This window comes from Lepus europaeus, chromosome 4 (assembly GCF_033115175.1).
Source record: "Lepus europaeus isolate LE1 chromosome 4, mLepTim1.pri, whole genome shotgun sequence".
Classification (NCBI taxonomy): Eukaryota; Metazoa; Chordata; class Mammalia; order Lagomorpha; family Leporidae; genus Lepus; species Lepus europaeus.
The window spans coordinates 53,338,972-53,362,859 of record NC_084830.1 but is presented as its reverse complement, the minus strand read 5'-3'; the positions used below and the strand labels follow the sequence as shown (position 1 = coordinate 53,362,859).

Here is a 23,888-nt window from a genome sequence, read left to right as displayed (position 1 = left end):
GACTGCCGTGAACCGCACCTCTGGGGGTGGGCCCGAGGCACCTGTGGTTTCCAGAGTTCTCCCAGCTGACAGGAATACGGGGTCAAGGGCGACAAGCGCCCGGAAGCCGCGGGCGTCTGACACCCAGGCTCACGCCGAGGTGGGCTCTTGGGCGCGGGAAGCTCGGCCTTTCCCCAGGATCCTTGGCGGGGTCGCAAAGGCCGCGCCTAAACGCTGGACTTGGCTCGGGCCCTCCCGCAGGCCCGGGCTAGCAGCGCCTTCCCTTCCGCCCATCCCTCGGCCCTGTCAGCGAGCATCAGCCCGCCTCGCAAGCGCCCCACGCCGCATAGCATGGGGCAGGCCGAGGCGCAGGTCCCGACTGTGCCCGCCACACTCCGCGGGCCGGCCGAAGCCCTCGGCCACTGAAACCTCCCCTCCATCAAGCCCGGCCCCTCTGCCGCGGCCGCGGCTCCACCAATCGCGGGCCTCGTCGGCCGCCGCCGCACCTGCGAGGAGGAGCCCGCGCGCCGCCGCCGCCGCAGCGTCCCCGCCCCGCTCAGCCCCGCCCCCAACGCGGCGCCCCGAGATCACCGGCCGCCACTGCCCGGCTTCCCGCGGGCGAGGAGCGGAAGCCGCTATCTGGAGGCGGACTGTGGCGCGACCGAGCCGGGGCGTCCGCTGCAACAGGGAAGCGCGGGCCCGGGGCGCCCGGCGGAGCCCGCTACGTCCGGCCGACCCGGGGACCGCGAGTGAGTGGGCAGCCCCGCTGGGGAAGGCGGCGGCGGCCCTGGCGGCTGCGCTGGGGCGCCCCTCGCGCATCGCTCCATGCCGGTGTGGTGCTGCCGCTGCTCCCTGACCGGTCATTTCAGGTGATTTCCCCGCTGGGGCCGGGGGTGGGGCGCGGCCGGGCTCGGGTTGCGGCCGAGCGGCCGCCCCACCGCCTCGGCCGTGCCGCCGGGGTCGGTCCGGTCTGGTTCTCCGCCTCGGCCCCCCAGCCCGGGGACTCCTTGCTTCAGGGAACCATATCTGTGGTGGCCGCATTTCGTCGCCCTGGTCTGCGCGGTCACAGGACTGCGATACCGGCTAGGCCCGGCGGGCTGAGACATCCAAGTCGTGCAAAGTTTTAGGAAAGGGCTCCACGGAGGGCTCCCCCTTAAATTTTTTGTTTTACTGGGTGGAAGGAAGGCTGGGAACCGTTTTAGTATTATGATCCAGTTACACCCAGGTTCTGACTGAAGATGTTATGTGTGTATATTTTAGAAACTTGGAAAAATGACAATTGTACACTCACGAGTAAAGCTTTTAGGGGTGATAAAGATGATACCATTTTAAAGTAAAAGTGAATCAAGGCACTTTTACAGGGAGAGGGACCAAAGAGACGGTAGAAACTTTTTTAACTGGGGTCAAGAAATGCTAAGCTTAGTGAAGACTGTAATGTCTTGCTTCCGTAGAGAAATGTTGCGGAATAATGCTGTGTAAACTTTTTTTTTTTTTGATAAGAATTTTGAAAACCTGATCAACAGTTATTATATTAAGGACCATAGGTAAAATTTAGGTGGTCCATGAATTTGGATAGGAAGAACTATTATTTTCACTAAACTTTAAAAACCAACTTTTGGAACAAATCACAGTAGTATCTGTGTCTGTCATCAATGGAAATCACAAATATTTTCATATCACAGTGACAGATATCTAGATATACTGTTTATCATTTTTTGCGGGGATAATTACTGTTACTACACATCAGTGAACTGAGAAGTACATATATATAAAAATGCCACTATGGTAATATATATGTATGTAAATATATGTGTGTGTATGTGCATGTCTATGTATATAAACTATCTTAATTGGTTTCCTTGTTAATCCTGTTAGATTGTTTAGAGAAGACATTGCTAGACTAAAGCAAATTGCAAAAAGGATGTAAGGCACGGGAAAGCTCTCAACTCCCTCTTTTTGTAATAGCAACAGTCTTGCTCAGTGAGTTTTGTGTGAGTCTCCAAATTTTAGATATTATAACAAAAATTTTTATGTATTAGATCTCTGAATTTTAACTTGTAACCAAGGTGGGGTTTTTGTTTGTTTGTTTTGTTTCATTTCGTTTTTTATGGTTTGAGAACCTCAGGTTCACATTGAAGAGTTTGAAAAAAGCAGGTTTCCCTGGTGAAAACTTGTTAAACTGAAGCTCTGAGAAACTCACATGCCTTTCAGAAAATACTGTCCAAGTGCTTTTGACCCCTTTTGAACTCAGAGGGGACAGATTGAGCTTCATATCCTTTCTTCTGATACCATGTGGTCAATACCACCTGCTTACCTTTGTGCAGGGCAGTTTGGAGTTAAGGTGATAAAAGATTTTTTGCTGTATTGTGGTCTTAAGGGACCGAGCAGAAAACAAGTCTGTTATATTTTCATTGGTAAAACAGTTCTGTTATGTCTAAAATTAAAGTTTGCTAGCTGCTTTTGGAATATGCTTCTAATTTACTAATGGTACTTGAACTGTTTCATTAGAAACATATTTTAAAACAAGTTTCGACAACATCTCGATTTTGGAATTTGCTTAATACCTGAATAGACAGGTACTGTGAGGAAACTGACCTCTAATTGTCCATACTTCCGGTTCTGAAGATGAAAAGGGTGACTGACTAAATCTGTGGTTTTAAAACCCTACTATTCATTTAGTAGAATCAGTTTGGTAAATTTTGGCTCCTGTTTCCAGCCTTTCATTTTGGTTTGATCCTTTCAAGAGTAATTGCTATGGTGAAGGAAAAGTCTTTGTTATCTAAATAGGCCTGTATCAATCTTCAAAATTTTTTTAAAAATTGGACTATAATGTTTCAAAAACAAAAAGTGAAAGGGTAACTTTTTTTGCATGTGTATAAAGTGCTATTTTTTATTACAAGGATTCTTCAAAAAGTTCATGGATAACTTGTATTACAGGAAAATGCATGAATTTCAAAATTATTTGCACCAAAATAAACTTTATCTTTTAGTTCTATTGTCCATGAACTTTTTGAAGCCCTGTTTCTTAAATATAGTTATGCATATTTTGTGGTTTGTTTGCCCAAATAAACAAAAAGTAGATTTTTGTTTCCCAGTATAAATTTCTATCTTAAATAGAAATGCTTATCAGGTTGAAAATCTAAAATGGAAACTACCACTGTTCACATTACTGATGTGGTTTGCATTACTTAAAACATTTATAGCAGTACTAAATTTACTAGGCTCTGATTTTTTAAACTAGTTATTAATTAGCAGGCTTTGATTTTATTATTGCTTTATGTAAAACCAGTTATCCATACTTTTTTGTTTGTTACTTTCCCTCTGTTGATTGATTTTTCATATCTGTGCCAAACCACTTTTAGTTTATCAAATAGCATATACGTTTATTACAGATACTTTGCCACATAGATTACATTGATGACTTCTTAAAAATGTGAACAAATTACTTATATTGTATAAATTTGTCTAAGCTAATGTGTAGAAAATTTAAATGATCTGGCCGGCGCCGTGGCTTAACAGGCTAATCCTCCGCCTTGGGGCGCCGGCACACCGGGTTCTAGTCCCGGTTGGGGCGCCGGATTCTATCCCGGTTGCCCCTCTTCCAGGCCAGCTCTCTGCTATGGCCCAGGAAGGCAGTGGAGGATGGCCCAAGTGCTTGGGCCCTGCACCCGCATGGGAGACCAGGAGAAGCACCTGGCTCCTGGCTTTGGATCAGCGAGATGCGCCGGCCGCAGCGGCCATTGGAGGGTGAACCAACGGCAAAAAGGAAGACCTTTCTCTCTGTCTCTCTCTCTCACTATCCACTCTGCCTGTCAAAAAAAAAAAAAAGAAAGAAAATTTAAATGATCTAAAAATTTTACTCTTCTTACTTGAATCCTAGGACATACAAGAGTCAAATTTCTTTTTTCTTTTCCTTTTTATATTTTTTCAAAATTTATCTGTTTGAAAGGCATAAAGAGAGAAAAAGAAATCTTCCATTTTACTCCCCAGATGGCTGCAATAGCCAGAGCTGTGCTGATGGGAAGCCAGAAGCTTCTTCCGGGTCTCCCGTGCGGCTGCAGGGGCCCAAAGATTTGGGTCATCTTTTCCTTTCCCAGGACATAGAAGAGAACTGGATCGGAAGTGGAGCAGAACTGGAGCAGCCGGTACTCAAACATGCACCCATATAGGATGCCTAGGATGCCAGCACTGCAGGCAGTGGTTTTACCTGTTCGGCCCCAGCACTAGCCCCCAAGAGTCAAATTTCTTGAGACACACACAGACACACACTCTCTAACACAACTACGAGACCTAATAAATTCACCAGTATTAAAAAAAAATTTATCAATATTGCAAGATGAAAGATAAACATCTAAAAATGAATTGTATTTCTGTATACTAACAATGAACAATCTGAAAATGAAATTAACATGGCAGTTCTATCTATTATAGCATGAAAAATGATGACATACTTAGAAATAAATCTTTAAAGTTTAGGACATGTATGCTTCAGGTTACAAAACACTGTCAGAAAAAAAGAAGCCTAAATACAGGCATGAGTGCATAATGACATTTGGTCACATACTGCCTGGTGACATATTCATCTTCGTTTGTGTACGTATACTCTGATGTTTGCACAAGAAGTGACCACCTGACACATTTCTCAGACCTTAAAGTGACACATGACTGTACATGGAAAGGAATCCTATGGTTAGGATTGAAAAAACTTAATTTTTAAAAGATTATTTTACTCCCACAATTGATCTACAGATTTGGTGCAGTGTTATCAGAATCCTATCTGCCTCTTTTGCACAAACTGACTAGCAAATCATAGAATTCGTATGGAAATGCAAGGAATCTAGAATAGCCAAGAGAACCTTTGAAAAAAGAACAAAGTTAAAGAATTCACACTTCATCATTTCAAAACATACTACCAAGCAACAATAATCAAGATGATATGGTTCTGGCATATAGAACAATAGATCAACGGAATAGAATTGAGAATACAGAAATAAATCCCAAATACATCGCTGGTGAATTGATTTTGATGAGGACCCTGAGATGATGTCCGAATATCAGGATGGCTGAATATCCATAAATAAAAAGAACGGTGTACTCCTACCTCACACCATGTACAAAAATTAAAACAAGATGAAGGACCTAAAGGTAAGAACTCAAAGTATAAAACTCTTAGGAGAGGGGTTAGTGTTGTGCATAGCAAGTAAAGCTGCTGCAAGCAACACCGTCATCCCATATGGGCACAGGTTCGTGTCCCAGCTTCTCCACTTCTGATCCAGTTCCATGCTAATAGCCTGGGAAAAGCAGTGGAAGATGGCCCAAGCAATTGGGCCCCTGCTATCCATGTGGAAGACCTGGAAAAAATTCGTGGTTCCTGCTTCAACCTGGCCCAGCCCTGACTGTTGTAGCCATCTGGGCAGTAAATCAGTGGATACAAGATCTTTCTTTCTCTCTGTCTCCGTAACTCCGATTTTCAAATAAATAAATAAACTTAAAAAAAAAAAAAACTCTTAGAAGAAAGCTTAGAAATAAATCTTTATGACTATGGATGAGCCAGTGATTTCTTTAGATGTGACAGCAGCAGCAACACCAACAAAGAAGTAAAGTTGGCCTTCAGAATTTAAAGCTTACATGATTTAAAAGACATTATGAAAACAGTGAAAAAGCAGTCTGTGGAATGGGAAATATTTAGAGCCACATATATGAAAAAGTAACTTGTATCTAGAATATATAAAGAACTTCAAAGCTTAGCAATAAAAATTTTAAAAATTGACAGAAGGTTTCTTTAGATATTTCTCCAAAGAAGGTATCCAGATGGCAGATAAGCATATGAAAAGATGTTTAGCCTTACTAGGCATTAGAGAAAAGCAATTAAAAACTCCAGTGAGGTACCATTTCACATCTGCTTGGATAGTGAAGGTGAAAAGTAACAGTGTTTGCACGGATGTGGAGTAATTGGAACCCTTGGATGTTAGGAATATTAACTGTCACAGAGACTCAGTTTGGCACCTCCTGAAGATGTTAATGTAGAGTTTATGACCAAGCCATTGTATTTCTAGAAACATACCATAGAGAAATGAAAACATGTGTCCACATAAAATTTACCCATGTATCTATGGCCACATTATTCATAATTTCCATCATAGCCAGAAAATGGAAACTACCCATATGTCCATCAACTGATGAATGAATAAACAATGTATATGCATACAGTGGAATATTATTCAGCTATCAAGGGAGTAAACCTTAAAAACATGCTCAGTGGAAGAAGAAGCTGGACACAAAAGGCCACATATTGTATGGGTGGTGTCATTGATAAGCGTTGTCCGGGACAAGCCAGAGAATAAAACTGTCAATGTTAAATACTGTTGCTAAGAGGCAGAAGCAAGCAAGACAGCAGGTGCATCTGTGTCTGATCAGAAGCAGTATATGAAATGATTCTGAAAAGGGTGGATTGAGTGTAAGACACATCCTTCCTGAGGCAGGTTTGAAGTGTGAGGAAGGGCCTTCCCTTCATAGCCATGCCCAGTTGGTTATCTCTTCTGGTCAGAAGGGGCCATGCTGGAGGAGTTTAGGTGTTTGTGGGTGGAGGTTACTTTCTTTGGTTCAGGAAAGCTTTCTGTATTCTTCAGAACTCTGCCTGTCTCAGGGTAGATTTGGAACTCTGAATGTTACTGGGAAGCAGAAATAATTTTCTAATTATTTCCAGTTTACCACTTTAGAGATTAGCCAGTTGGCTGAAGTTCTATGAAATAACTGATCTATCCCATATTTATCATTTTAGGACTAATATTAAACATATGCACTGATAGATACTCAGGTATAATACTTTTAGACATTATGAGTATTGCTGACTCTATTAAGAGAAATCAGGATTTCTGTACTAGAGTACTCTCTGGAGGGATGCTTTATTTTGTGAACATGGCAGATAAGCTAAAATTGATTCTGAAGAGGCAGTGAGAAAGGTGGTAGTGAACGTTAAGATCTTATATTAATATGTCTTTGAGGATAAAAAAGTTTATTGCTAATGTCAAAATTCATAATTTATGGTATTAAAGGACAGTAATTTTTCCTTAAACCATGTGACTATATTATCTTTAATAAATGAGAAAAATGGAGAGGGGAAACTAGCCATTCCTGGGAGATTTCAGAGAATTATAAAATCCCCACTACAGTGCTTTGCCTTTGATTATTAAGGAGAGCTTCATATTTAGTAGGAACTTGCCTATAAGATACTAGATAAGCAGCTATTTAGGATTTTTGTCCTTCAAAATGGTGTGAGTTAATACATACCAGAGCTACTAATTTGAAAGCATTAACCAGAAACTTCTCTCTCTCTGTTATGAAACAATGAATATTTTATGGCCTAAATAACATCTGAATGAAGACTGATTTTTATAAAGGCACTATTGACATATCCCTTGTTTTGTTTTTTTCTCTTTTTTTTTTTTCAAAGAAACTATAGTGACAGTGAAACTGAAGGAGAGATTTTTAATTCCCTAGTGCAATATTTTGGTGATAATTTGGGGCAAAAAGTTAAAGCGATGCCATTAGTTGAAGAAACTTCTTTACTTGGGGACTCGTCTGTGACTTTGCCTGTGGTAATAATAGGTAAGTTATTGCATTTTATCTCTTAAAATTAGTTCTGATCCTTATTATTTTTATAAATGTACAATTAGGCAGTGGAGGTTCTTAGGATTATACTTTAAAATAGTGAAAAATATTCTTAGGTTATTTGATACATTAAAATAGCTAATAACCAGGACTGGTGTTGTGGTATGGTGGGTTAAGCTGCTGCCTGTATGCAGCTCTGGCATCCCATATGGACAACAGTTCAAGTCCAAGCTGCTCCACTTCCTCCCTGCTTCCTGCTAGTGGCTGGGGAAAGCAGCAAAAGATTGCCCAAGTTCTTGGGCTCCTGGCACGTACTTGGGAGACCAGAAGAAGATGTTGGCTCCTGGCTTCAGGGAATGGACCAGTGGATGGAAGGTTTGTCTCTGTCCCTCCTTTTCTTATTCTGTATCTCTGCCTTTCAAATAAATTTTTTTTAAAAGAGCTGATAACCAAATCTCTAGAGAATTTGTTTTATCTGATGAGAATCTCTATTAGAATTTAATATCTTTTCATTGAAGGACTGATACTGCATATCATTTGTGTTAACTCTATCACCAGTATTATGCTAATGATGATAACCAGTATTTTTACAGTTCTATTCAGAGCATTCTGTGTGTATTATGGCATTATACCTTGCAACACTATAGCCCCCTGATGTTTGTAGGGCAGATGTAGGGAAATGGATTCAGATGTTGAATGATACGTGCAATATAGTAACTAGTACTCAATTAGCATAGACATAATACTCCACAGTGTGATTATAATTAACCATAATATTGCTATTATTTATCCTTTGTATCACCTCAAAAGATAGGCATAAAAGATATCAGGCATGAAAAATACTAAAATTAAGCTATTAGTAAAATGTAATTTCAAATTATAATAGTTTTATAATTTCATTTAAATACCTGTCATGCATATTTTACATCTAAAATTCAAACTCAAGGAAATCAGACAGTACTGTTTGTGTGAAGCCAAGGCAAAGGGGAGAATTTTGGGACATAAGTGCTTTGGTGGCATTTCACTTCCTGTGTCTCTTTGATAGTTTGTTTCAGAGATAGTAGGAAGAGGGTTAAGGTTGTGTCTATGGCTGGCATATGGGAGATGGTAGGAGGGAGAGGAAGGAGAGCAACATTGCAGTCCTGGCCTCTAGGGAGTTTGATAGAGATGACAGTTTTTACAGTAGTCACATCCAAGATAGCTCTCAGTGACCATACATCGTATTTCTTTTCCCTCTTACGTCCTTCCCTGGTTTGCCATCCTGAATGTCTCAAAATGAATAAAGGGACTGTATCTTCTTGTCTGGTGAGGCTGTAGGAGGATCAGAAAAGAGAAACTACTTTTGTTTGTGCTTGCCTACCTCACTTCTCCAAAAATAATCTATCTCTGTTTTGTCTCTGCTAACTCATGTATGAGTAGCTTAATTTAATGTATTTAGAGCAACTACTGTTAGCATTAGCATCATCGGCCTGAGCATAAAGAATTTATTTCTGTAAAACATGTATTGGTTACTTTTGTAACAAATTACCAGAAGCCTGTTAGCCTTATATATTTTTCTGTAGGTCAGATGTCAACATAGATTTAAAATCAAGGTGTCTACGGGCTTATCTTAACCTTCAGGAGGCTCTGAAAAGAATCTGTTTTCTTACCTTTACTAGTGTTTGAAAGCTGTTTACACTTCTTTTCTGTAGGTTCTTTAGCATCTTCAAAACCAGCAACGATATTTGCTTTTTAATCTTTTTCCATAGTCACATCGTTCTCACCAGTTTGGAGTAGAGAGGATCTCTGTTTTTAGGGACTCTGCCATTATTTTGGGCCCCTGTGAATATCCAGGATGCTCTGCAACTCAAGATTATTAATCACATCTACAAAGGCCTTTTGCTGCATAAGATAATGTTTCCAGGTTCCAGGGCTTAAGACTGAAATATCTTGGGGGTTGAGGGCTCATTCTCCCAACCACAGTTTATTTCTCTTTGAACTGCCTTTTTTGATCTTGTCTTTGGTGTGTTGTATCATTTTGTCTTGAGAAGTTTAGGTTTTTTTGTTTTTTTGTTTTTGTTTTTTTTTTTTTTTTTTTTTGGGCAGAGTGAACAGTGAGAGAGAGAAAAACAGAGAGAAAGGTCTTCCTTTACCTTTGGTTCACCCCTCAATGGCCACTGCGGCCAGCACACTGTGCTGATCCAAAGCCAGGAGCCAGGTGCTTCTCCTGCTCTCCCATGTGGGTGCAGGGCCCAAGGACCTGGGCCATGCTCCACTGCACTCCCGGGCCACAGCAGAGAGCTGGCCTGGAAGAGGAGCAACTGGGACAGAATCCCGTGCCCCGACCGGGACTAGAACCCAGTGTGCCGGCGCTGCAGGCGGAGGATTAGCCTGTTGAGCCGCGGCTCCGGCCTAAGAAGTTTAGTTTTTTTTTCTTATATCCTAATTTCTTCTATTTGTCATTTATTTAATAGATTTTACTTATTAGAACAATTTAAGTTTACAGAAAAACCCAACAAAGTTCAGAGAGTTCTCCTGTACCCCTCCTTTGCCCCTTTCCCCACTTCCCCTGCTGTTAAAATTAACATCTTGTATTGATTTGGTATTTTTGTTAACAGTTGACAATTCAGTACTGATGCATTATTGCATCAGTCAGTTTTTTTGTCACTACAGTGAAATACTTGCCATAAGCTACTTAAAAAATTTTATTTAGCTCGATTTTGGAGCTCAGGGGCATGTCATTGACCTGATTCTGGTGAGGACATTTCTCTCTCCCTCCCTCCCCCCTCCCCCCTCCCCCTCTCTCCCTCTCCCCCTCTCCTCTTCTCCCCCTCTCCCTCTCTCCCCCTCTCCCCTCCCCCTCCCTCTCTCCCCCTCCTTCTCTTTCTTTGCATCACATCCTGGCAGATTACAGTTACGGGAGCATGTGTTGAGACAAGAGGTCACATCTCAAAGCTGTACAGTGAAGGGACCAGTCTTGTTCTTTTTGTAACAACCTTTTTGGGAGAACTACAAAGGAGTCTCATCTTCCAAGAGCATACCCCCAGTGACCTAAGGACTTCCCTCCAGGCCCAACCCCTCATAGGTTCCACCACTTCCCAGTAGTACCACTCTCAGAACCAAGCCCCCAAATTACATGAAACCTTTGGGGCTGGGTAATGCAAACCACATACAAGCCATAGATATCATTATCTAAAATTTGTAGTTTACATTGGAGTACATTCTCCATGTTGTATATTCTGTGGGTTTTTGGTGAATGTATAATGTCGTGTATCCACTATTACAGGATCCTACAGATAATTTTCATTGCCCTAAAACTCTGTGTTCTACCTATTCATACCTCCTTTAGCCTGCACCCCCTGGCAATCATTAACCTTTCTTCTGTGTTACTGATTTTGCCTTTGCCGTTTCCATTCATATAGTTATATTCATACAGTATGTAGCCTTTTCCCTTTTCCCTTTTCAGATTGACAGTTCTACTTAACAGTAGGCATTTATTGTTCCTCTATTTTGTTGTGACTTGATAGTGCATTTCCTTTTATCACTGGAAAACATTCTATTGTGTGGATGTACTGCAGTTTATCTGTTTGCTGTTTTTTTTTTTTTTTTAACATTTTATTTATTTATTTGAGAGAAAGAGAGAAAGATGGAGATCTTCAGTCTGCTGGTTCATCCCCCAAATGCCTGAATTAGTTATAGCTGAGCCAATAATCAAAGAACCTGGAAATCCATCCCAGTCTCCCATGCAAGTGACAGGGACCAAAGTACTTGAGCCCTCACCTGCTGTCTCCCAGAGTTCACATTTGTAGGAAGCTGGTTTGAAAGTGGAGCTGAGACTCCAACCCAGGTGTTCTGATATGGAATGCAGGTGTCCCAAGCGGCAACTTAACTGCTGCACCAACACCAACCTTTATCTGTCTGCTTTTTTGAAGGATATCTCGGTTGCTTCCAATTTTGACAATTATGAATGAAGTTGCTATAAACATTCTGTGAAGATTTTTGTATAGATGTAAGTTTTAAGCTCATTTGGGCAAATACCTAGGAGTATGATTGCTGGATCATATGCTAAGACTATATTTAGCTTTTTAAGAAATTTCCAAACTGTCTTAGAATATGACTATATAATTTTGCATTCTCTCTAGCTATGAATGAGAGTTTAGATTGTTTTATATCCTTGTCAGCATTTGGAATGTCTGTATTTTGGGTTTTAACCATTCTTATAGGTGTGTAGTGCTGTCTGGTTTTAATTTGCAACTCCATAATCATGTATAATTTTTTTTTAAAGATTTATTTTATTTATCTGAATGACAGAGTTACAGAGGGAGGTAGAGACGGAGAGAGGTCTTCCATGTTCTGGTTCACTCCCCAGATGGCCACAATGGCAGGGGCTGAGCTGATCCGAAGTCAGGAACCAGGAGCTTCTTCCGGGCCTCCCACATGGGTACAGGGGCCCAAGGACTTGGGCAATCTTCTGCTTTCCCAGGCCATAGCAGAGAGCTGGATTGGAAGAGGAGCAGCCAGGACTAGAACCAGCGCCCATATGGGATGCCAGCACTTCAGGCCAGGGCTTTAACCTGCTGTGCCATAGCACTGGCCCCCATGTATGTTTAGTCTTTTCAAATGCTTATTAGCTATTTTTGCATTATCTTTGATGAGGTATCTGATCAGCTGTTTTGTCCAATATTTAATTGGGTTATTGTGGATGATCCCATGAGACTGCCTGCCCTGCCCAGGCAAGAGGTTGAGAGGGCATGGTGTACCGTGCTTCCCAGGAGGGACCCCGCTGCCTGGCTGTTGGCAGGTGGCGGGAGCCCTGGGCACATTTCTCCCCACCCCCAGCTTCTACCAGTCAGGTAAACTGCTCCAGGGTGTGGCCCAGGCCCACCTGGAAAGCTACCCTAGCTACCTGACCTTCAAGCTAATTGGAGAGGCATATTGGTGCCAGTGTCGGTTCTGACGTGTTGCCCTGAATTAGTTACACCCCTTCTGCCTGTCTGTTAAAAATTGTACATGGTCGTTAATAAAGCAGACGTGTTCACCGAAGCCTGTGCCTGGTGCTTCTTGTTGAAGAACACTGTTGTCCCACTCTCCCTGACAGTGCAGACCTCACAGGATGAGTCTGCACAATATTGATTTTCTTCTAGCTGAATTTTAAGAGTTCTCTGTGTATCTTAGGTACAAGTCATTTATCACATATGTGCTTTGCAAGTACTTTGTCCTGGTTTGGGACTTTGCTTTCCATTCTCCTAGCAGTGTCTTTTATGGAGCCTTAGTTTTAATTTTTTTTTAAATGGAGTTATTTTTAAAACTATTTTTATTTATTTGAAAGGCAGAGAAACGCAGAGATTTTCCATCCACTGGTTCAGTCCTTAGAAGCCCACAATAGCTGAGGCTGGCTAGGCCAAAACCAAGGGCCTGAATGTTACTCTGGGTTTCCTCTGTAGATGGGAAGGACTTAAGTACCTGAGCCTTTATATAACACTGCCTCCCAGGATGCATTAACAGAAAGCTGGATTGGAAGTGGAAGAGCTGGGACTAGTATCAGACACTCCAAAAGAACACATGCATCCAAAGTAGTGCCTTAACCACTGTGCCACAATGCTCTTTCCAAGTTTTAAATTTCAGTGATGTCCCACTTATTTTTTCTTTCACAGATCCTGCTGTTGGTGTTTTATCTAAAAATTCATTACCAAAGCCAAGGACTTTTAGGTTTTCTTCTGGAAATTTTATAGTATTGCATTTTTAAATTGATTGTTGTGAAAGATGTATTACCCAGATTTGTATTTTTTTCCTGAGAATATCCAGTTGTTTCAGCACATTTGTTGAAAAGACTCCTTTCTCGATTGGATAGCCTTCTTTGTCAAACGTCAATTAAACTATATATTTTTTTCAAGATTTATTTATTTATTTGAAAGTCAGAGTTACACAGAGAGACGCAGAGGCAGAGAGAGAACGAGAGGTCTTCTACCCGGTGGTTCATTCCCCGGTGGGCTGCAACAGCCTGAGCTGCACCAATCTGAAGCCAGGAGCCAGGAGCTTCTTCTCGGTTTCCCATGTCGGTGCAGGGGTCCAAGGGTTTGGGCCGTCTCCTACTGCTTTCCCAGGCCATAGCAGAGAACTGGATCAGAAGTGGAGCAGCCATGACTAGAACCAGGGCCCACATGGGATGCCGGCACTGCAGGTGGCAACTTTACCTGCTATGCCACAGCACTGGCCCAATAGACTATGTTTTTGTTAACTTTATGAGGACTCTATTCTGTGCCATTTATCTGTTTACTTTCAGCATTTACATAGCGTCTTATTTACTGTAGCATTAGAGTAATACATGAAATTGAATTATGTTCTCTGAATTTTTTTTTTTTTATTCTGGGTCATTCTCTTCCTATATAAACCTCAGAATCTGTTTGCCAGTATCCACGAAGTATTTGGCTGAGATTTTTTTATTATAATTATGTTGAATCTATAAATCAGTTGAGAAAAACTGACATTTTATAATATTGAATCTTGCAATCCATGAACATAGCATATCTTTCTGCCTGTGTGGTTCATTTTCAGGTTTTCTTTGATCAGAGTTTTGTGATTTTTATCATGTAAATCTTTATTTGTTTATTTTTGACAGGCAGAGTTAGACAGTGAGAGAGAGAGACAGAGAGAAAGGTCTTCCTTCCAATGGTTTACCCCCCAAATGGCCGCTATGGCCGATGCGCCACACCGATTCAAAGCCAGGAGACAGGTACTTCCTCCTGGTTTCCCATGTGGTGCAGGGCCCAAGCACTTGGGCCATCCTCCACTGCCTTCCCGGGCCACAGCAGAGAGCTGAACTGGAAGAGGAGCAACCAGACAGAATCCAGTGACCCAACTGGGACTAGAACCCCGGGGTGTTGGCGCCGCAGGCAGAGGATAAACCTATATCATGTAAATCTGATCTGTATCTTGTTAGATTTACACCTAAATTAATTTTTAGTATAAATTTAAATGGTATATTTTTAATTTCAAATTTTACCTGTTCATTGCTGTTGCTGGTGTACAGGAAAGCAATTGACTGAGGCCTGCATTGTAGCACAGTAGGTTAAGCCACTGCTGCCCATATGAGCATCCTTTGTGAGCACTGATTGGCGGCCTAGCTGCTCTACTTCCCAACTCCCTGCTAATATGCCTGAGAAAGCAGCAGAAGATGGCCCAAGTGCCTTGGCCCCTACCACCCTTGTAGAGACCCAGTTGGAGTTCTAAGCTCCTGGTGTTGACATGGCCTAGCCAGGTCCGTTGTATCCATCTGTGGAGTGAACCAATGGATAGAAGATCTCATATGTCTCTCCCTCTCTCTCTAACTCTGCCTTTCAAATAAATCTTAAAAAAAAGGGAAGCAATTGACTTTTGCCTATTGATTTATATGCTGAAATCTTGCTGAAATTGCTTGTGTCTTCCAGGATGTTTTTTCTTTGTTTTTGTCAATTCCTTGAGATTTTCTACAGAAATAATCATGTCCTTTGTAAACTGGGATGATTTTTTTCTAATCTTTATCTCTTTTATTTTCTTTCTTTATTTTATTGTACTAGCTTGAACTTTAATTATGGTGTTGAGTGATGAAAAGGGACATCCTTGTCTTGTTCCTGATCTTAGAGGGAAAACATCTAGTTTCTCACCACTGTGTATGGTGTTAACTGTGTATATTATTTGTAGATATTCTTTACGATGTTGAAGAAATTCCCCTCTATTCGTCATTTATTGAGTTGTTTAAAAATTGTAAGAGAATATTGAAATTTGTTAAATGTTTTTTCTACATCTCTTGATACTAGCATATGATTTTTCTTCCTCAGTATTTTGTGCCTTTTTTGTTTGTTTCAAGTGAATTAACTCTATGCCTCAGATCCTAATTCCTGCTGTTTGTCATATGTTTTTAATTTTCATCAAAAAAGTAGCTTACTGTATTTTTTTGATTTTCTGTCATGTTTAGATATTTTCTACTATAGCATTATATGTACAGAATATTATTTCTTTTCTAGTATTCTTACAGTTATCATATTTACATCTTTGAGTATATTTTATTTAGTGTAATCTGTTAGACAAGAAATAGAATTCTTTCATTGATAGCTAGCAATTGTCATAGATGAATTAAATTTTTGGTAGAGGGCATACATAAGTGGCAACCAAGACTAAAAGAACTACATAAATGGAAATAGTTCAACTGAGTTCAACCGTAAGTCCAGTTTGGTTTTAGTTAAAGTATATAAATATAAAGGAAGGCGATACTTGTATTAGGATCTGGGCCTGGAAAGAAAATTGAGATCAGAACATGGAGAATACTAGATAGTCAGACACAAACAATTGAAGTTTTTAGAGTGGAGGAGAATGTTATATCGACTGTGTTACCAAATTCATCTGAATGCCCTATGTGCAGTGATTTGGGAGTGGGCAAATCTAAGGAAGGAGAAACAGTAGGAGACTGTCTTCTAGGTGAGAGAACAGGAGTGGGCTAGATATAGATGGTAAAATAAGTGTAGAACTGGAGCCTAATTAGTTTAGGATTGTGCTAAAAATTATGCCTTGAAATGGGATACGGTTTAAAGAATAGGGAACCTAAATGAAGGGATTCAAGAATTTGCCTTTACACATTGTGTTTACATTATTAATAGGTTGGAGTGAAGAAGTAACATATAAGAAAGTGGAATGTAATCTAAGGAAAGAGGTCAGCCTAGAGAACCAATTTCTGGAACATAGAGAGTTGAAGCCTTAATAGATGAGACTCACAAAAGAAAATAGTAGAGAATCAGAATCTTGCAAACGTCTGACTTTAAAAGGTTAGAGAAGGAAGAATTGGCAAAGGAGAAGCTGTCTTCACAATAGGAGAAAAACAAAGAACCAGATTGTAAACATGTATGATGTATCTCTTTGCACCTTTTTTTAAATAGGAAATGGACCTTCAGGAATATGCCTCTCCTATATGTTATCAGGCTACAGACCGTATTTATCATCAGAAGCAATGCACCCCAATGCAATCTTACATAGTAAATTAGAAGAAGCAAGACATCTTTCCATTGTTGATCAGGTATTATCTCTTACTTACGTGTAATTTTTAAAATTTTTATGTTAAAACATTAGCTTTTACTTAGATGAACATTGTGTCTTGGCTGAAAATTTGAAGTAATGCTTTCTGTCACTTTTTAGATTAATAAATCTATTTTTCTGGGTTCTATTTGCTTCACTGAATTTATTAGAACTGATTTTCTGAAATAATTTCTTGATGGCATCTTAAGAGATGCTCGATGTTCAAGTAAGTTTTGAAAGGACTTATTTTTTATCACCAGACATGAGGATAAGACATTAGCATGTAATAGCCTCTTAAGTTTTCCTGTATATTGATCTGGTTGGCTTTATTGAAACCTAGCCTTTTCCTATATTTGACCAAAGAATCTATTGAGATCTGTAGGAACTTAACTTCAATGCTGGATAGCCCGTTACCAGGGAAACACTGAATTAGAGTAATGATCATTATTATGATAGCTATTTTTAATTTTTCCAAACTGTACCTTTTTTTTCCACTTTTCTTTTAGGACTTAGAATATTTGTCTGAGGGTCTTGAGGGCCGATCATCCAATCCAGTCGCAGTGCTTTTTGACACACTGCTTCATCCAGATGCTGACTTTGGGTATGACTATCCATCCATTTTGCATTGGAAATTAGAACAGCATCATTATATTCCTCACTTAGTTCTTGGTAAAGGTCCACCTGGTGGGGCTTGGCATGTGAGTATATTTTTCCTGGAATTTTAAAGTACGTGAAGTGTATATGTTGTTTTCATAAACCAACTCAATTCTTAACCATTATAATACTGTAATATGTAATGTTTATCACCTTAATCCTCTTTATATGCTTAAATATGCATTGATTAATAGTAGTAATCAAGCCAGTTTGATTACTGATACAGTCTTAGGATATTCATTTCTCAGAAAAGCAGTTCATCTGTTTATCTCTACAATCGTATAAGAATTATATGTAAAACACTATAGGAATATTTTCCACAGTAAAACATTTAAAATCCATGTATTTGTTTTAGAATATACAAAATCTAACACAGTACAGTGTTTCAAACCAGTATGTAATATTTCCATACATTTTTCAAGATCTTAAAGGAAAAATGTGTTGTGAAAGAGAGTTGTGTTAGTCTGCTTGGCTGCTATAACACAATTCCATAGACAAGGAGACTTAAACAACAGACATTTATTTATCTTGGTTGTGAAGGCTAGAATGTCTGAGAACAAAGTCCAAGACTGATGTGGTTTCTGGTAAGGTCCTTCTTCTCTTTCAAATAGCCACCTCATTGTGTCTGTACAGGACAGAGAGCAACTTCTCTTCCTGTTTTTATAAAGCTACTGATCCCATTATGAGGTGCCTGCCTTCACGACCTCCTGTAACCCTAAATTACCTCCCAGTGGACTCATCTTCAAACACCATCACATTGGGGATTAGAGCTGCAAGCAAGGATTCTGGGGGAGATACAGTTCAATCTATAGTAGAGATTAAACCAGAAAACCAACAAAGATTTAACCAGTAAATTTCATTAGAGGACCAATAATTAATAAATATTTTTAGGTGATTACAGTTAATAGTGTCTAGTATGTAGTGAGTATTCATTTGCTATACAAATAAATGTTATAGTTTAGTTTGCTATGTTAATGAAGTAGACTTCATGACAGCATTAGCATTAAGTATCAAATATCAAACGTTAGTACTTCAGTTGGCTGTTTCTATGGCAGTGTTACACATCTAAGAAGTTGTGTACCCATAATTTATCAAGTAACTTCTTCAGGGTATCAAAGGACATTCCTGGAGTAAATATATCTCTAATTAATTTTAAAATCTTAATTCTTTTTATGGTAATAAGAAACAGCTACCAAAGTATCTATGCCTATTTTACTTAAGTATTTCTTAGTATTTCTGTACTACTCAAGTTGTACAAATTCAAGCTCTTAATTTTATTCTCTGATCACAACTTTCTTTTCTTCCATCTGCATCACCCAATTTCTCACACTTATACCTAATCTTAAAACACAAAGAATGCTCCAGGTCCTCTGCTTTGCCACCTTACCTATCAAGTTAAGGTTCTGCAGTTCTTTGATTTAGCATTCTCTTTCTTTTCTTGATGTCTTATTACATGTGTTTGGAAAAAAAGGAAAAAACAATTCATCCAACTATCCACTTTATCTTTTTTTTAATTGAGCTGTCAGACCTCCAGAGGAAAAAATTTGTCTAAATGTGGGAAGTGTCCTGTAAGCTTAGTTGGGCTTTAAAGATTACTTGATAACCCTTGATTTCTTTATGAGGTTTCTTCTTAGCCCTCCTTTTTTTTTTTTTTTTTCTTTCTCTTTCATGTTTGGAAGTGCTCTTGCATCTTCTTTTAAAGAGAAAATAGAACATAGCAGGATTGAACTCGTACAGTTTTGTGCTCAAACCTGCAATGTATCTCATTTATGATATTTCTTTATTTTCTGTCCCCAGTGTGATGGTGTTTGAAGATGAGTCCACTGGGAGGTAGTTTAGGTTACAGGAGGTCATGAAGGCAGGCACCTCATAATGGGATCAGTAGCTTTATAAAAACAGGTAACACTGGTATCCAGAGCTCACCTAGTTATTATATTCTGGATCCCAGTCTTCTCAAAAATATCTTATAGTTGGTGTTCTATTTCTCTTCTTTTGCCTTAAATTTCTGTGCCATAGAAATTATTCAGTATGTAAAATTATTTCTAGCTTTAAAAAAATTTAGATGCCAGCTTATGTCTTTTGTTTTATAGCCAACTTCTTGAAAGTATTGCCTGTACATATTGTCTGTAAACCTTTGTGTACTACTCCTTAGTTCATCCATGCTAGCTTCTGTCACTGGTTTTCCACTGGCACTATTTTTCTGAGGGTCACTGACTTTTTTCTTAATTTGATGAAGGGGCTGAAAATCTGAGCCTGGGAGCATTTGAAGGTGTTGATAGCATTCTTATCTGAACTAGCCTTGTTTGGTCTCCTTTTCAGTTACTTTGTAGACTTTGTTCTTAAAACTGGTTCTGTAGACTATATCCCAAGCTAAAGTCTTTTCATAACTTCATTTTCCCTGCCTTATCTTCCAGCTTCAGTGTGCATATTGATGCTGATTGAGTCTCAAATCAAAATCCCTGGCCCAAATTGTTCTTTCTCTTACATCAAATAGATATGCCCTTCTGATTATTCCACAGGTGTCCTCAGACTCAACATGTCTACAATTAACCAACTTTATCTTCAGATTTCTTCAATTTCCTTATAAATGTCACCATTCTATAGTTACTCAAGGCAAAAGCTTGGAGTCTTCCTTGATTTCTTTTTTCAATTCCTACTTCAAATTAATTACCAAATCTTTTCTGTTTTGATAAACATTTTTGAGTAGACTACTTCTCCCCAGCATAATTATAATTTTGCAAATATTAGCCACTATTAACTTTTATCCAATTCATTGCAAAGCCTTTCCCACTTAGCTTCTTCAAAGCATTCTTTTTTTTCCAACTTTTATTTAATAAATATAAATTTCCAAATTTTGGATTATAGCAGCTATCCCCCAAAACCTCCCTCCCACCCGCAATCATCCCAACTCCCACTCCCTCTCCCATCCCATTCTTCATCAAGATTCATTTTCAATTATCTTTATATACAGAAGATCAACTTAGTATATACTAAATAAAGATTTCAACAGACTGCACCCACACAGACATACAAAGTATAAAGTACTGTTCGAGTAGTAGTTTTACCATTAATTCTCATAGTACAACACATTAAGGACAGAGATCCTACAAGGGGAGTAGGTGCACAGTGACTCCCATTGTTGATTTAACAATTGACACTCTTATTTATGGCGTCAGTAATCACTCGAGGCTCTTGTCATGAGCTGCCAAGACTATGGAAACCTCTTGAGTTCACAAACTCCGACCTTATTTAGACAAGGCCATAATCAAAATGGAAGTTCTCTCCTCCCTTCAGAGAAAAGTACCTCCTTTGATGGCCCATTCTTTCTGCTGGGATCTCATTCACAGAGATCTTTCATGTAGGTCATTTTTTTTTTGCCACAGTGTCTTGGCTTTCCATGCCTGAGAAACTCTCATGGGCTTTTTAGCCAGATCTGAATGCCTTAAGGGCTGTCAATCCATTCTTCATATCAGAACCAGAATTCATCTTTCTAAAACACACATCTGAGATATACTCATACAGAAAAACCCTTCAGTTGCTCCCTATTCATCTAATGTGTAGTGTGCAAACTTCCTATTGTGTTTTCCATGTTACATTGATCTTTCATCTACTTAGTTTTCTTGCCTTACTTCTCTTTCTCTTTTTATTTTTTACATTGTGCTTGTGAGAAGTTCAAGTTCACCCTCACTAGACTTAGAAAGGATGGTATACTCTTTGTTACAGTTTATTGCAGTGAAAGGATATAGATTAGAATCAGCAAAGAGAAGAGGCTAATGGGACAGAGTCAAGGAGAAACCCAGTGTATGCTTCTAGATTTCCCTCCTAGTGGATTCAGATGGGGATGTACTTAAATCTCCCAACAGTGGTATATAACAAACCATTTGAAGAGTTATCACCCTTAAAAGCTCACCTGTGCCTGGTGTCCAGGGAATTTTTGTGGGGTCAGTCATGTTTAGGCCAGCATTGCCCGTGTGACTGACTGTAGCCAGTCAGACCTCTCTGCCTCCTAGAGCAAAAACTGGCATTCAGCATAATCACATTGTTAGGATAAACTTAAAACTCAAAGCAGCAGCCACTTGGCTGCATTTTTTGCCTTTGGTGATCTATGTAGTCACATATAATGCTTTACAGGGTCTAGCACATAGTACTCTGTGTTAATTACAATTTTATTAGGATAATATGTCCCCATTTCCAACAGTGGGCTATATAAATAGAGTACGAGAATTTATGAGAAACAAAGCCATTGTTTAAAGAACTGGTTGGAAGAGATTATTGAGGTCATTGGGATAGGTGCCTTGGCCCTTGAGCTTTTCGTACTTTGTGTTGAATAGAGCAGAAGTAAGTAGATCAAGGGAGCTCACTTCCCAGATGGCAGCATTAGCTTCAGCAGTGAGGCTGTTTCTCAGGCAACTACTGCTAATTCTCCATTCTGAAGAATTGCTGCTGTAGCCAGCCAGCCTATATTGCAGAATCATAACTGATGAGAAAAGGGATTTTGTTGGTAATTTTTGAAAAGCTGTTAGTAATATTAAAAATAAAGACATCTACAGTTTTAGAAGTTAATGAACATTTTTTTAAAAAGTGAAAATATTGATTTGTTCTAAAACATGTACATTCAGACTTAATGTTGATCATAGGCCAAATCTATGAACATTGTATAGGCATTGGTGATGTTGTAAATTTGTTTCATAAGTGTATAGTTGTGTGAAAGAAGAATTACCAATGGGTAATACCAAGTGTTAAAAGTATTAAGGGGGCCTGGTGCTGTGGCATAGCAGGTAAAGCTGTTGCCTGCAATTTTGGCATCTCATAAGGGCCCCAGTTCAAGAGCCAGCTGCTCCATTTCCAAACCAGCTCTCTACTATGGCCTGAGAAATCATTAGAATATGGCCTAAGTCCTTGGACCCCTGCACTTGAGTAGGAAACCCAAAAGAAGCTCCTGGCTTGTGGCTTAGGATCAGCACAACTCTGGCCATTGCAGCCATCTAGGGAGTGAACCAGTGGATGGAAGACCTCTGTCTTTCTCTGTTTGCCTCTCTCTCTCTCTATCTCTGAACTCTGCCTTTCAAATAAATAAATAAATCTTTTTTTAAAAAAAGTATTATAGTTTATTGATATAAAGCTTTAGAGGTAATTTACACAACCATTTTTATCCATAGTCTTATTAAGTATAATTAGATGGATTTGGCTTAAAGAAACCTGTTACTGCCTAAGTGTGTTTTTTTGACTGTACTTTTCTTTATTTCAATAGAATATGGAAGGCTCCATGTTGACAATCAGCTTTGGAAATTGGATGGAGCTACCTGGACTTAAATTTAAGGATTGGGTGTCCAGTAAACGAAGGTAAAGATCAAATGAATTAGATTTCTTCTTGTTTTTTAATTTTTTAGAAGTGTATTGTTTTTATTTATTTGAAAGGCAGAGAGAAAGAGACAGAGATAGATTTCCCATCCACTGGTTTACTTCCCAAATGCCCACAACATCAGGGACTGGGCCAGGCAAAAGCCAGGAGCCTGGATCTCAGTCTTAGTGTACCACATGTGTGGCAGGGCAACATGCTTGAGCCATGGTCTGCTGTCTCCTTGTGTACACATTAGCAGGAGGTTGAACTCCGAAATGGAGCTGAGACATGAACCCGGGCACACTGATATTATGATGTATGGCTTTCCAAGTGTCATCTTAACTGCTGTGCCAGATGCCTGCCACATAATGAAATTCTTTGGTATGCAGTGAAAATGAAAATATTTGTGATCTTGTATGAATGAAGAATATATATATATATATGTATGTCATTCAAATAAAAATACCTCTTTGAAACAGTAGTTATAATCTGATTTCCATTTAGATGTTATAAAACCAAGCACAGACTGGTTTTCTGTAACTTCTCACTCCCTCTGTGGTTACTCTCATTTACCCACACACTTGTATGAGTATATATGTAATTTCATGTTTGCATATCTTTTGTGTGCCTATCTAAAGTGTTGGGCTCTCACAGTAGAATGTGTATTGTATGATTCATAAATTAGAATGGAGTAAACTACAACCTGGCACATGGTTTTCTATTTGATCATGTAGGTAAATATTTAATGAGAAGCCATTGGGTGAGAAAAAACCGTACAATTTAAAAATATAGATGAAGAGCTATGTAATTTTAAGCATAGTAAATTTTTTTTTTTGACAGGCAGAGTGGACAGTGAAAGAGAGAGACAGAGAGAAAGGTCTTCCTTTTGCCGTTGGTTCACCCTCCAACGGCCGCCACGTCTGGCGCGCTGTGGCCGGCGCACCGCGCTGATCCAATGGCCGGAGCCAGGTGCTTCTCCTGGTCTCCCATGGGGTGCAGGGCCCAAGCACTTGGGCCATCCTCCACTGCACTCCCTGGCCACAGCAGAGAGCTGGCCTGGAAGAGGGGCAACCGGGACAGGATCGGTGCCCCGACCGGGACTAGAACCCGGTGTGCCGGCGCCGCAAGGCGGAGGATTAGCCTAGTGAGCCGCGGCGCCGGCCAAGCATAGTAAATTTTTAAATTGGATAAGAACTATTAATACAGAAAATATACTGTAATTTGAGTATTAAAAAGAAACAAGTTAAAGTGGGAGGTTACTTAGTAGCCTTTGTTAGAA

At 39.7% G+C, this 23,888-nt stretch overlaps 1 protein-coding gene across 3 annotated transcripts in view; it reads left to right on the top strand.

Annotated features, from left to right (window-relative positions):
- The first annotated feature begins 661 nt into the window (after window positions 1-661).
- OSGIN2 (oxidative stress induced growth inhibitor family member 2) overlaps window positions 662-23,888 on the top strand; it is a 28,681-nt gene continuing 5,454 nt past the window's right edge. The window contains exons 1-5 of one of the 3 annotated variants that reach the window (XM_062188284.1): window positions 662-728; window positions 7,433-7,587; window positions 16,479-16,615; window positions 17,121-17,312; window positions 22,520-22,611. In XM_062188284.1, the coding sequence (XP_062044268.1) occupies window positions 7,521-7,587; window positions 16,479-16,615; window positions 17,121-17,312; window positions 22,520-22,611 (488 nt within the window). In that variant the 5' untranslated portion in view covers window positions 662-728; window positions 7,433-7,520. The other 2 variants (XM_062188282.1, XM_062188283.1) reach the window with 2 other exon arrangements.